At 45.1% G+C, this 13,532-nt stretch overlaps 1 protein-coding gene across 1 annotated transcript in view; it reads left to right on the plus strand.

Annotated features, from left to right (window-relative positions):
• The window catches only part of LOC139242168 (probable G-protein coupled receptor 139), a 147,768-nt gene that overhangs the window by 88,186 nt on the left and 46,050 nt on the right, over positions 1 to 13,532 (plus strand). The window contains exon 2 of the mRNA XM_070870261.1: positions 10,027 to 10,082. Coding sequence (XP_070726362.1) covers positions 10,027 to 10,082 — 56 coding nt within the window. The remainder of the gene's footprint in view (positions 1 to 10,026; positions 10,083 to 13,532) is intronic.

Below are 13,532 nucleotides of genomic sequence, written 5' to 3' on the forward strand. Positions count from 1 at the left end.
GTGGGTGGAGATTAGAGATAGTAAGGGGAAAAAGTCACTGGTGGGCGTAGTTTATAGGCCCCCAAATAATAACTTCAATGTGGGGTGGGCAATAATCAAGGGAATAATGGAGGCATGTGAAAAAGGAATGGCAGTAATCATGGGGGATTTTAACCTACATATCGATTGGTCAAATCAAATCGCACGGGGTAACCTGGAGGAGGAATTCATAGAATGCATGCGGGATTGTTTCTTAGAACAGTATGTTACAGAACCTACAAGGGAGCAAGCTATCTTAGATCTGTTCCTGTGTAATGAGACAGGAATAATAAGCGATCTCCTAGTAAAATATCCTCTCGGAATGAGTGATCACAGTATGGTTGAATTTGTAATACAGATTGAGGATGAGGAAGTTGTGTCTCAAACGAGCGTACTATGCTTAAACACAGGGGACTACAGTAGGATGAGGGCAGAGTTGGCTAAAGTAGACTGGAAACACAGACTAAACGGCGGCACAATTGAGGAACAGTGGAGGACTTTTAAGGAGCTCTTTCATAGTGGGCAACAGAAATATATTCCAGTGAAAAAGAAGGGCGGTAAGAGAAGGGATAACCAGCTGTGGATAACCAAGGAAATTAAGGAGAGTATCAAATTAAAAACCAATGCGTATAAGGTGCCAAAGGTTAGTGGGAAAATAGAAGATTGGGAAAATTTTAAACGACAGCAAAGAATGACTAAGAAAGCAATAAAGAAAGGAAAGATAGATTACGAAGGTAAATTTGCGCAAAACATAAAAACGGAAAGTAAAAGCTTTTACCGATATATAAAACGGAAAAGAGTGACTAAAGTAAATGTTGGTCCCTTAGAAGATGAGAAGGGGGATTCAATAATGGGAAATGTGGAAATGGCTGAGACCTTAAACAATTATTTTGCTTCGGTCTTCACAGTGGAAGACACAAAAACCATGCCAAAAATTGCTGGTCACAGGAATGTGGGAAGGGAGGACCTTGAGACAATCACTATCAGTAGGCGGGTAGTGCTGGACAGGCTAATGGGACTCAAGGTAGACAAGTCCCCTGGTCCTGATGAAATGCATCCCACGGTATTAAAAGAGATGGTGGAAGTTATGTCCGATGCATTCGTTATAATCTACCAAAATTCTCTGGACTCTGGGGAGGTACCAGCGGATTGGAAAGCAGCTAATGTAACGCCTCTGTTTAAAAAAGGGGGCAGACAAAAGGCAGGTATCTATAGGCTGGTTAGTTTAACATCTGTAGTGGGGAAAATGCTTGAAGCTATCATTAAGGAAGAAATAGCGGGACATCTAGATAGGAATAGTGCAATCAAGCAGACGCAGCATAGATTCATGAAGGGGAAATCATGTTCAACTAATTTACTGGAATTCTTTGAGGATATAACAAGCATGGTGGATAGAGGTATACCGATGGATGTGTTGTATTTAGATTTCCAAAAGGCATTCGATAAGGTGCCACACAAAAGGTTACTGCAGAAGATAAAGGTACGCGGAGTCAGTGGAAATTTATTAGTATGGATCGAGAATTGGCTGGCTAACAGAAAGCAGAGAGTCCGGATAAATGGGTCCTTTTCGGGTTGGAAATCGGTGGTTAGTGGTGTGCCACAGGGATCGGTGCTGGGACCACAACTGTTTACAATATACGTAGATGACCTGGAAGAGGGGACAGAGTGTAGTGTAACAAAATTTGCAGATGACACAAAGATTAGTGGGAAAGCAGGTTGTGTAGAGGACACAGAAAGGCTGCAAAGAGAATTAGATAGGTTAAACGAATGGGCTAAGGTTTGGCAGATGGAATCCAATGTCGGAAAGTGTGAGGTCATCCACCTTGGAAAAAAAACAGTAAAAGGGAATATTATTTGAATGGGGATAAATTACAACATGCTGCGGTGCAGAGGGACCTGGGGGTCCTTGTGCATGAATCCCAAAATGTTAGTTTGCAGGTGCAGCAGGTAATCAGGAAGGCGAATGGAATGTTGGCCTTCATTGCGAGAGGGATGGAGTACAAAAGCAGGGAGGTCCTGCTGCAACTGTATAGGGTATTGGTGAGGCACACCTGGAGTACTGCGTGCAGTTTTGTTCACCTTACTTAAGGAAGGATATACTGGCTTTGGAGGGGGTACAGAGACGATTCACTAGGCTGATTCCGGAGATGAGGGGGTTATCTTATGATGATAGATTGAGTAGACTGGGTCTTTACACGTTGGAGTTCAGAAGGATGAGGGGTGATCTTATAGAAACATTTAAAATCATGAACGGGATAGACAAGATAGAGGCAAAGAGGTTGTTTCCACTGGTCGGGGAGACTAGAACTAGGGGGCACAGCCTCAAAATACGGGGGCAGCCAATTTAAAACCGAGTTGAGAAGGAATTTCTTCTCCCAGAGGGTTGTGAATCTGTGGAATTCACTGCCCAAGGAAGCAGTTGAGGCTAGCTCATTGAATGTATTCAAGTCACAGATAGATAGATTTTTAACCAATAAGGGAATTAAGGGTTACGGGGAGTGGGCGGGTAAGTGGAGCTGAGTCCACGGCCAGATCAGCCATGATCTTATTGAATGGCGGAGCAGGCTCGAGGGGCTAGATGGCCTACTCCTGTTCCTAATTCTTATGTTATGTTCTTATGTTATTTTTTCTTTTTGCCTTGGGTTTCTCTGCCGTCCACTTTTACTTTTCTTCTTTCTATCATTTGCTTCTGCCCCAATTCTACTTCCCTCTGTCTCCCGGTATAGGTTCACATCCCCCTGCCATATTAGTTTAACTCCTCCCCAACAGCACTAGCAAACACTCTCCCTAGGACATTGGTTCCAGTCATGCACAGGTGCAGACCGTCCGGTTTGTACTGGTCCCACCTCCCCCAGAACCGGTTCCATTGTCCCAGGAATTTGAATCCCTCCCTGCTGCAGCAATGCTCAAGTCACATATTCATCTGAGCTATCCTGCGATTCCTACTCTGACTAGCACGTGGCCCTGGTAGCAATCCTGAGATTAATATTTTGAGGTCCTACTTTTTAATTTAGCACTTAGCTCGCTAAATTCGTCTTGTAGGACCTCATCCCGCTTTTTACCTATATCGTTGGTACCTATATGCACCACGACAACTGGCTGTTTACCCTTCCCCTTCAAAATTTCCTGCACCTGCTCCGAGACATCCTTGACCCTTGCACCATGGAGGTAACATACCATCCTGGAGTCTCAGTTGCGGCCTCAGAAATATCTATCTATTCCCCTAACAATTGAATCCCCTATCACTATCGCTCTCCCACTCTTTCTCCTGCCCTCCTGTGCAGCAGAGCCAGCCACGGTGCCATGGATTTGGCTGCTGCTGCCCTCCCCTGATGAGTCATCCCCCCCAACAGTACCCAAAGTGGTGTATCTGTTTTGCAGGGGACTGACCGCAGGGGACCCCTGCACTACCTTCCTTCCACTGCTCTTCCAGTTGGTCACCCATCCCCTATCTGGCTGTGTAACCTTTACCTGCGGTAAGACCAACTCACTAAACATGCTATTCCCGACATCCTCAGCATCGCGCATGCTCCAGAGTGAATCCACCCACAGCACCAGTGCTGCAATGTGGTCTGTCAGGAGCTGCATCCGGATACACATCCCACTTATTTCGTCGTGACTTCCCACCTAGTACAGGAGGAGCATAACACGTGTCCGAGCTCTCCTGCCATGACTTAACCCCTAGATTAACTTAATTTAGCAACAATAATGCTAAAGGTTACTTACTAATAAAGAAAAGAAAAAGAAAAAAACTACTCACCAATCAGCAGCCAATCACTTACCCCCTTGGCTCTGACGTCACCTTTCGATTTCTTTCTACTTGGACAGGCTAGATGCAGGAAGAATGTTCCCGATGTTGGGGAAGACCTGAGCCAGGATTCACAATCTAAGGATGAGGGATAAGGCATATCGGACCGAGATGAGGAGTAACCTCTTCACCCAGAGAATTGTGAAGCTGTGGAATTCTCTATCACAGAAAGTTGTTGAGTCCAGTTCATTGGATATACTCAAAAAAGAGTTAGATGTGGCCCTTACGGCTAAAGGGGTCATGGCGTGTGGAGAGAAGGCAGGAATGGGGTACTGAAGTTGCATGATCAGCCATGATCATATTGAATGGTGGTGCAGGCTCGAAGGGCCGAATGGCCTTCTCCTGCACCTATTTTCTATGTTTCTGTGTTTCTGTGTTTCTACTCCTTGCTCTGCCTGGGCGGCTGGACCGAGCGGACTCATTCCTATAAGTATTTTAATTGGAATAAAAATCCTCCAAAGCAAGATGCAGGTCCGCTCCCGCAGCGTCAGAGTCCAGCAATACCTACACTGTAACTTTCAACATGCAGGCCACATGCACGCTTTCAAACAGGTTGTAGTCACTGAATCTGATTTCTCATCATTAAACAAGAACTGCGCAGGCACAAGACATTCTGAAGGAAAAGCATGTTTTTTTACACTGGACTCCCGCTTTAACCTCACATGGTGGGCTCCGCTATCATCGAGGATGGACATGTTCATGATGCCTTCACCTCCCGTTAATTATTCAATAGTCGCCGCCATTCACGATTGGATGTGGCAGGACAGCAGAGCTTTGATCTTTGGATCTTCCATGTGGTCTCACTTAGCTTTGTCTGACGAACACACTTGCTGCTTCCACACTTTAGCATGCATGTAGTCCTGTGTTGTTGCTTCACCAGTTTGGCACCTCCTTCACAGGTACGCCAGGTTTTGCTTCTGGCATGCTCTTCGACATTCCTATTTCCACCAATGTTGGTCACTGGCTTGATAGCAATTGGAGTGTGAGGGGTATTCTGGGCCATGAGTTCACAGATTGTCCTCTCCTGCTGATGGTGCATCATGGATGCCCACTTTTAAACGGCTATTTCTGTGCTGAATCTACATCAATCATTTAGATGAAGGAATTGCATGTAATATCTCCAAGTTGCAGATGACACTAAGCTGGGTGGTGGTGTGAGCTGTGAGGAGGATGCTAAGAGGCTGCAGGGTGACTTGGACAGATTAGGTGAGTGGGCAAATGCATGGCAGATGCAGTATAATGTGGATAAATGTGAGGCTATCCACTTTGCTGGCAAAAACATGAAGGCAGAATACTATCTGAATGGCAGCAAATTAGGAAAAGGCGAGGTGCAACGAGACCTGGGTGTCATGGTTCATGAGTCATTGAATGTTGGCATGCAGGTACAGCAGGCGGTGAAGAAGGCAAATGGCATGTTGGCCTTCATAGCTAGGGGATTTGAGTATAGGAGCAGGGAGGTCTTACTGCAGTTGTACAGGGCCTTAGTGAGGCCTCACCTGGAATATTGTGTTCAGTTTTGGTCTCCTAATCTGAGGAAGGACAATCTTGCTATTGAGGGAGTGCAGCGAAGGTTCACCAGACTGATTCCCGGGATGGCAGGATTGACATATGAGGAGAGACTGGATCGACTGGTCCTGTATTCACTGGAGTTTAGAAGGATGAGAGGGGATCTCATAGAAACATATGACATTCTGACGGAACTGGACAGGTTAGATGCAGGAAGAATGTTCCCGATGTTGGGGAAGTCCAGAACCAGGAATTACAGTCTAAGGATAAGGGGTAGGCCATTTAGGACCGAGATGAGGAGAAACTTCTTGACTCAGAGAGTTGTTAACCTGTGGAATTCTCTACCACAGAAAGTTGTTGATGCCAGTTCATTAGCTATATTCAAGAGGGAGTTAGATATGGCCCTTATGGCCAAAGAGATCAAGGGGTATGGAGAGAAAGCAGGAAAGGGGTACTGAGTGAATGATCAGCAATGATCTTATTGAAAGGTGGTGCAGGCTCGAAGGGCCGAATGGCCTACTCCTGCACCTATTTTCTATGTTTCTATGTCTCTATCCCATTGATCAAGGCTGGGAACTCAACATCCATGGGTATTCTACATTCAGGAAGGATAGAATAAAAGGAAAAGGAGGTGGGGTAGCATTGCTGGTTAAAGAGGAGATTAATGCAGTAGTTAGGAAGGACATTAGCTTGGATGATGTGGAATCTATATGGGTAGAGCTGCAGAACACCAAAGGGCAAAAAACATTTGTGGGAGTTGTGCACAGACCTCCAAACAGTAGTAGTGATGTTGGGGAGGGCGTCAAACAGGAAATTAGGGGTGCATGCAATAAAGGTGCAGCAGTTATCATGGGTGACTTTAATATGCATATAGATTGGGCTAACCAAACTGGAAGCAATACGGTGGAGGAGGATTTCCTGGAGTGCATGAGGGATGATTTTCGAGGTACCAACTAGGGGGGAGGCCATCTTAGACATGATGTTGTGTAACGAGAGAGGATTAATTAGCAATCTCGTTGTGCGAGGCTCCTTGGGGAAGAGTGACCATAATATGGTGGAATTCTACATTAGGATGGAGAATGAAACAGTTAATTCAGAGACCATGGTCCAGAACTATTAGAAGGGTAACTTTGAAGGTATGAGGCTTGAAATGGCCAGGATAGATTGGCAAAGGATACTTAAGAGGTTGACAGTGGATGGGCAATGGCAGACATTTAGAGACTGCATGGATGAATTACAACAATTGTACATCCCTGTCTGGCATAAAAATAAAAAAGGGAAGGTGGCTCAACCGTGGCTATCAAGGGAAATCAGGGATAGTATTATAGCCAAGGAATGGCATGCAAATTGGCCAGAAATAGCAGTGAACCTGGGGACTGGGAGAAATGTAGAACTCAGCAGAGAATGACAAAGGGTTTGATTAGGGCAGGGAAAATAGAGTACGAGAAGAAGCTTGCAGGGAACATTAAGACAGACTGCAAAAGTTTCTATAGATATGTAAAGAGAAAAAGGTTAGTAAAGGCAAATAAATGTAGGTCCCCTGCAGTCAGAATCAGGAGAAGTCATAATGGGGAACAAAGAAATGGCAGACCAATTGAACAAGTACTTTGGTTCGGTATTCACTGAGGAGGACACAAACAACCTTCCGGATATAAAAGGGGTCAGAGGGTCTGGTAAGAAAGAGGAACTGAGGGAAATCTTTATTCGTCGGGAAATTGGGTTGGGGAAATTGATGGGATTGAAGGCCAATAAATCCCCAGGGCCTGATGGACTGCATCCCAGAGTACTTAAGGAGGTGGCCTTGGAAATAGCGGATGCATTGACAGTTATTTTCCAACATTCCATAGACTCTGGATCAATTCCTATCGAATGGGGGGTAGCCAATGTAACCCCACTTTTTAAAAAAGGAGGGAGAGAGAAAACAGGTAATTATAGATCGGTCAGCCTGACATCGGTAGTGGGTAAAATGATGGAATCAATTATTAAGGATGTCATAGCAGCGCGTTTGGAAAGAGGTGACATGATAGGTCCAAGTCAGCATGGATTTGTGAAAGGGAACTCATGCTTGACAAATCTTCTGGAATTTTTTGAGGATGTTTCCAGTAGAGTGGACAAGGGAGAACCAGTTGATTTGGTGTATTTGGACTTTCAGAAGGCTTTCGACAAGGTCCCACACAAGAGATTAATGTGCAAAGTTAGCGCACATGGGATTGGGGGTAGTGTGCTGACATGGATTGAGAACTGGTTGTCAGACAGGAAGCAAAGAGTAGGAGTAAATGGGTACTTTTCAGAATGGCAGGCAGTGACTAGTGGGGTACCGCAAGGTTCTGTGCTGGGGCCCCAGCTGTTTACATTGTACATTAATGATTTAGACGAGGGGATTAAATGTAGTATCTCCAAATTTGCGGATGACACTAAGTTAGGTGGCAGTGTGAGCTGCGAGGAGGATGCTATGAGGCTGCAGATTGACTTGGATAGGTTTGGTGAGTGGACAAATGCATGGCAGATGACGTATAATGTGGATAAATGTGAGGTTATCCACTTTGGTGGTAAAAACAGAGAGACAGAATATTATCTGAATGGTGACAGATTAGGAAAAGGGGAGGTGCAACGAGACCTGGGTGTCATGGTCCATCAGTCATTGAAGGTTGGCATGCAGGTGCAGCAGGCGGTTAAGAAAGCAAATGGAATGTTGGCCTTCATAGCGAGGGGATTTGAGTACAGGGGCAGGGAGGTGTTGCTACAGTTGTACAGGGCCTTGGTGAGGCCACACCTGGAGTATTGTGTACAGTTTTGGTCTCCTAACCTGAGGAAGGACATTCTTGATATTGAGGGAGTGCTCCGAAGGTTCACCAAACTGATTCCCGGGATGGTATGATTGACATATGAGGAGAGATTGGATCGACTGGGCCTGTATTCACTGGACTTTAGAAGGATGAGAGGGCATCTATAGAAACATATAAAATTCTGACAGGACTGGACAGGTTAGATGCAGGAAGAATGTTCCCGATGTTGGGGTCGTCAGAACCAGTGGAAACAGTCTCAGGATAAGGGGTAAGCCTTTTAGGACCGAGATGAGGAGAAACTGCTTCACTCAGAGAGTTGTTAACCTGTGGAATTCCCTACCACAGAGAGTTGTTGATGCCAGTTTGTTAGATATATTCAAGAGGGAGTTAGATATGGCCCTTATGGCTAAAGAGATGAAGGGGTATAGAGAGAAAGCAGGAAAGGGGTACTGACTGAATGATGAGCCATGACCTTATCGAATGGTGGTGCAGGCTCGAAGGACCGAATGCCTACACCTGCGCCTATTTTCTATGTTTCTATGTCTCTATCCCATTGATCACAGTGGTAGTGCCACACAGCACGATGGAGGGTGTTGTTAGTGTGAAGACAGAAATTTGTCCCCACATTGACTGTGTTGTGGTCACTGCTACCAGTAATGTCTGTGAGAGGGAGATTGGGGAGGACGAGTTCAAGTCTGTTTCCCTGGTGTTGGTTCTCTCACCATTTGCCACATGCCCAGTCTGGCAGCTTTGTCCTTCATGACTCGGCTGGCTCTGTCAGTAGTGGATCTACCGAGCCACTCTTGGTGATGGACATTGAAATCTCCAACTCAGGGTACATTCTCTGACGTTGCTACTCTCAATGCTTCTTCCAAGTGTTGTTCAACATGGAGGGTTCCTCAACTGAGGGCGGGCGATATCTGGTAAACAGCATGTGTTTTCCCTGTACTAACTGTTTGACCTAATTCCACAAGAACTCATATGATTGGGAGTCAATGTTAGGAATCTCAGAGCCAATCCTTTCCGACTGTTACACAAATGTACCCCAACTCCACTGGGGCTGTGCTGCTGGAGGAAGTGGACCAACACTGGGATGGTGTTGGGAGAATCCACAATGTTGACTGCTCGGGATGGATCTCTGAATAAGATTAGGATTATACAAGACTTCAATGTTTCGAGAGCATTTCATGCTGTATTGAGATATTTACAGAGTACTTATCTCAATGGTTAATATTTAAGCAATTTCCTTTGGTTCCTTGGGATCAAACCTTTGCTTCTTTTATTATTCCTCCCCTCGATAAAGGAGATGCTTGATTGGGTAAGGTCATTCTTTACAAATAACCTGTTGTTCCTGTTCGAGTGTCAGATAATATAGACCGTCCCGGGAATGGAATTCCTGGACTGAAGTGGAAGGACTGTAATCTAGAGGGCTTGGAATGGAATTCCTGGACTGAAGTGGAAGGACTGTAATCTAGAGGGCTTGGAATGGAATTCCTGGACTGAAGTGGAAGGACTGTAATCTAGAGGGCTTGGAATGGAATTCCTGGACTGAAGTGGAAGGACTGTAATCTAGAGGGCTTGGAATGGAATTCCTGGACTGAAGTGGAAGGACTGTAATCTAGAGGGCTAGTAATGGAATTCCTGGACTGAAGTGGAAGGACTGTAATCTAGAGGGCTTGGAATGGAATTCCTGGATTGAGGCTGGAGTTGTGTCACGTACGTGAGTCTCATTGATCCATTACAGCGATCATCGCTCAGATACTGCCGTTTGGGAACATTTATTGATTGCGAATGTTTTGACCCTGATGGCCTGGGATCCAATGCATCAGAGAACAAGATTGCTGCAATCTGTCTTTTCATCTTTTATCCCTCCTTTGTTTCTGTCACTTTCTCATCTTTTGTTCTCAGTTTTCATGCAATACAGGAATACAAACGATGTTATCTTTGTCCTCGGTATTTTATGGGTGTGTAAAAAAAATTGCATATTATCTCACTTTTCATTTAAAACTGTGTACAATACGGTGAGCTGGATTAAGTTGCAGTGAAATAGTGTGATGACAATGGTTCAAAGAGTCTGTTTGTTCAATGTCTTTGATTAATGTCAGTTACAGTGATGCCTAATGATGTCATCGGGGATTTCCCTCTGCTCGATGTAAGGAGCTCCCTTCAATGTTTCACCTCACACAATCAGCAGGTCTCCTCCAGCACAGACACCAAAAGTGAGTCACAGAAGGGAAGTCATGGTTGTGTCTCTCATCCCACCACCGCCTCCCATGACTGATGAATTTCTAGCCATGGCTCCTAGTTGGCGTCTAGATGAGAAGATAACAGGAGTATTGATGAAAATACAACGTATTTACTATCCTCTATTCGCTGCTTTTGGTGTTCCGAGTAAGTATCTATTTTCAGTTATTAAATATATAAACCATGTTTCACTGTAATATCATTATTGCTCTATAACCGGGAATAATCAGTTATTAATGGTATTCTGGCTTTCAAAGTGTTGCATTTTGTTTACGTACATGTTGTTGTTTAAAAATACTGCGACATCCTCACTGCTGTTAGTTTATCTGGTACCTTACTGTTAGTGTATCTGGGACCTCGCTGTTAGTGTATCTGGTACCTCACTGTTAGTGTATCTGGTACCTCGCTGTTAGTTTATCTGGTACCTCACTGTTAGTGTATCTGGTACCTCGCTGTTAGTGTATCTGGTACCTCACTGTTAGTGTATCTGGCACCTCGCTGTTAGTGTATCTGGTACCTCACTGTTAGTGTATCTGGTACCTCACTGTTAGTGTATCTGGAACCTCCCTGTTAGTGTATCTGGTACCTCACTGTTAGTGTATCTGTTACCTCGCTGTTAGTGTATCTGGTACCTCACTGTTGGTGTATCTGGTACCTCACTGTTAGTGTATCTGGTACCTCACTGTTAGTGTATCTGGTACCTCACTGTGAGTGTATCTGGTACCTCACTGTTAGTGTATCTGGACCTCGCCGTTAGTGTATCTGGTACCTCGCTGTTAGTGTATCTGGTACCTCGTTGTTAGTGTATCTTGTACCTCGCTGTTAGTGTATCTGGTACCTCGCTGTTAGTGTATCTGGTACCTCACTGTTAGTGTATCTGGTACCTCACTGTGAGTGTATCGGGTACCTCGCTGTTTGTGTATCTGGTACCTCACTGTTAGTGTCCCTGGTACCTCATTGTTAGTGTATCTGGTACCTCACTGTTAGTGTATCTGGTACCTCGCTGTTAGTGTATCTGGTACCTCGCTGTTAGTGTATCTGGTACCTCGCTGTTAGTGTATCTGGTACCTCGCTGTTAGTGTATCTGGTACCTCGCTGTTAGTGTATCTGGTACCTCGCTGTTAGTGTATCTGGTACCTCGCTGTTAGTGTATCTGGTACCTCACTGTTAGTGTCCCTGGTACCTCGCTGTTAGTGTATCTGGTACCTCACTGTTAGTGTCCCTGGTACCTCACTGTTAGTGTATCTGGTACCTCACTGTTAGTGTATCTGGTACCTCACTGTTAGTGTATCTGGTACCTCGCTGTTATTGTATCTGGTACCTCACTGTTAGTGTATCTGGTACCTCGCTGTTATTGTATCTGGTACCTCACTGTTAGTGTATCTAGTACCTCACTGTTAGTGTATCTGGTACCTCACTGTTAGTGTATCTGGTATCTCACTGTTAGTGTATCTGGTACCTCATTGTTAGTGTATCTGGTACCTCACTGTTAGTGTATCTGGTACCTCACTGTTAGTGTCCCTGGTACCTCATTGTTAGTGTATCTGGTACCTCACTGTTAGTGTATCTGGTACCTCACTATTAGTGTCCCTGGTACCTCATTGTTAGTGTATCTGGTACCTCACTGTTAGTGTATATGGTACCTCGCTGTGAGTGTATCTGGTACCTCGCTGTTAGTGTATCTGGTACCTCACTGTTAGTGTATCTGGTACCTCACTGTTAGTGTATCTGGTACCTCGCTGTTAGTGTATCTGGTACCTCACTGTTAGTGTCCCTGGTACCTCATTGTTAGTGTATCTGGTACCTCGCTGTTAGTGTATCTGGTACCTCGCTGTTAGTGTATCTGGTACCTCGCTGTTAGTGTATCTGGTACCTCGCTGTTAGTGTATCTGGTACCTCGCTGTTAGTGTATCTGGTACCTCACTGTTAGTGTATCTGGTACCTCACTGTGAGTGTATCGGGTACCTCGCTGTTAGTGTATCTGGTACCTCACTGTTAGTGTATCTGGTACCTCACTGTTAGTGTATCTGTTACCTCGCTGTTAGTGTATCTGGTACCTCGCTGTTAGTGTATCTGGTACCTCACTGTTAGTGTATCTGGTACCTCACTGTGAGTGTATCGGGTACCTCGCTGTTAGTGTATCTGGTACCTCACTGTTAGTGTATCTGGTACCTCGCTGTTAGTGTATCTGGTACCTCGCTGTTAGTGTATCTGATCCCTCACTGTTAGTGTCCCTGGTACCTCATTGTTAGTGTATCTGGTACCTCGCTGTTAGTGTATCTGGTACCTCGCTGTTAGTGTATCTGGTACCTCGCTGTTAGTGTATCTGGTACCTCACTGTTAGTGTATCTGGTACCTCGCTGTTAGTGTATCTGGTACCTCGCTGTTAGTGTATCTGGTACCTCACTGTTAGTGTATCTGGTACCTCGCTGTTAGTGTATCTGGTACCTCGCTGTTAGTGTATCTGGTACCTCACTGTTAGTGTATCTGGTACCTCACTGTTAGTGTATCTGGTACCTCACTGTTAGTGTATCTGGTACCTCGATGTTAGTGTATCTGGTACCTCACTGTTAGTGTATCTGGTACCTCACTGTTAGTGTATCTGGTACCTCGCTGTTAGTGTATCTGGTACCTCGCTGTTAGTGTATCTGGTACCTCGCTGTTAGTGTATCTGGTACCTCGCTGTTAGTGTATCTGGTACCTCACTGTTAGTGTATCTGGTACCTCGCTGTTAGTGTATCTGGTACCTCACTGTTAGTGTCCCTGGTACCTCACTGTTAGTGTATCTGGTACCTCACTGTTAGTGTATCTGGTACCTCGCTGTTAGTGTATCTGGTACCTCACTGTTAGTGTATCTGGTACCTCGCTGTTAGTGTATCTGGTACCTCACTGTTAGTGTATCTGGTACCTCGCTGTTAGTGTATCTGGTACCTCACTGTTAGTGTATCTGGTACCTCACTGTTAGTGTATCTGGTACCTCGCTGTTAGTGTATCTGGTACCTCGCTGTTAGTGTATCTGGTACCTCACTGTTAGTGTATCTGGTACCTCACTGTTAGTGTATCTGGTACCTCGCTGTTAGTGTATCTGGTACCTCACTGTTAGTGTATCTGGTACCTCACTGTTAGTGTATCTGGTACCTCGCTGCTAGTGTATCTGGTCCCTCGCTGTT

Source organism: Pristiophorus japonicus, unplaced genomic scaffold (assembly GCF_044704955.1).
Source record: "Pristiophorus japonicus isolate sPriJap1 unplaced genomic scaffold, sPriJap1.hap1 HAP1_SCAFFOLD_124, whole genome shotgun sequence".
NCBI classification, from domain to species: domain Eukaryota; kingdom Metazoa; phylum Chordata; class Chondrichthyes; family Pristiophoridae; genus Pristiophorus; species Pristiophorus japonicus.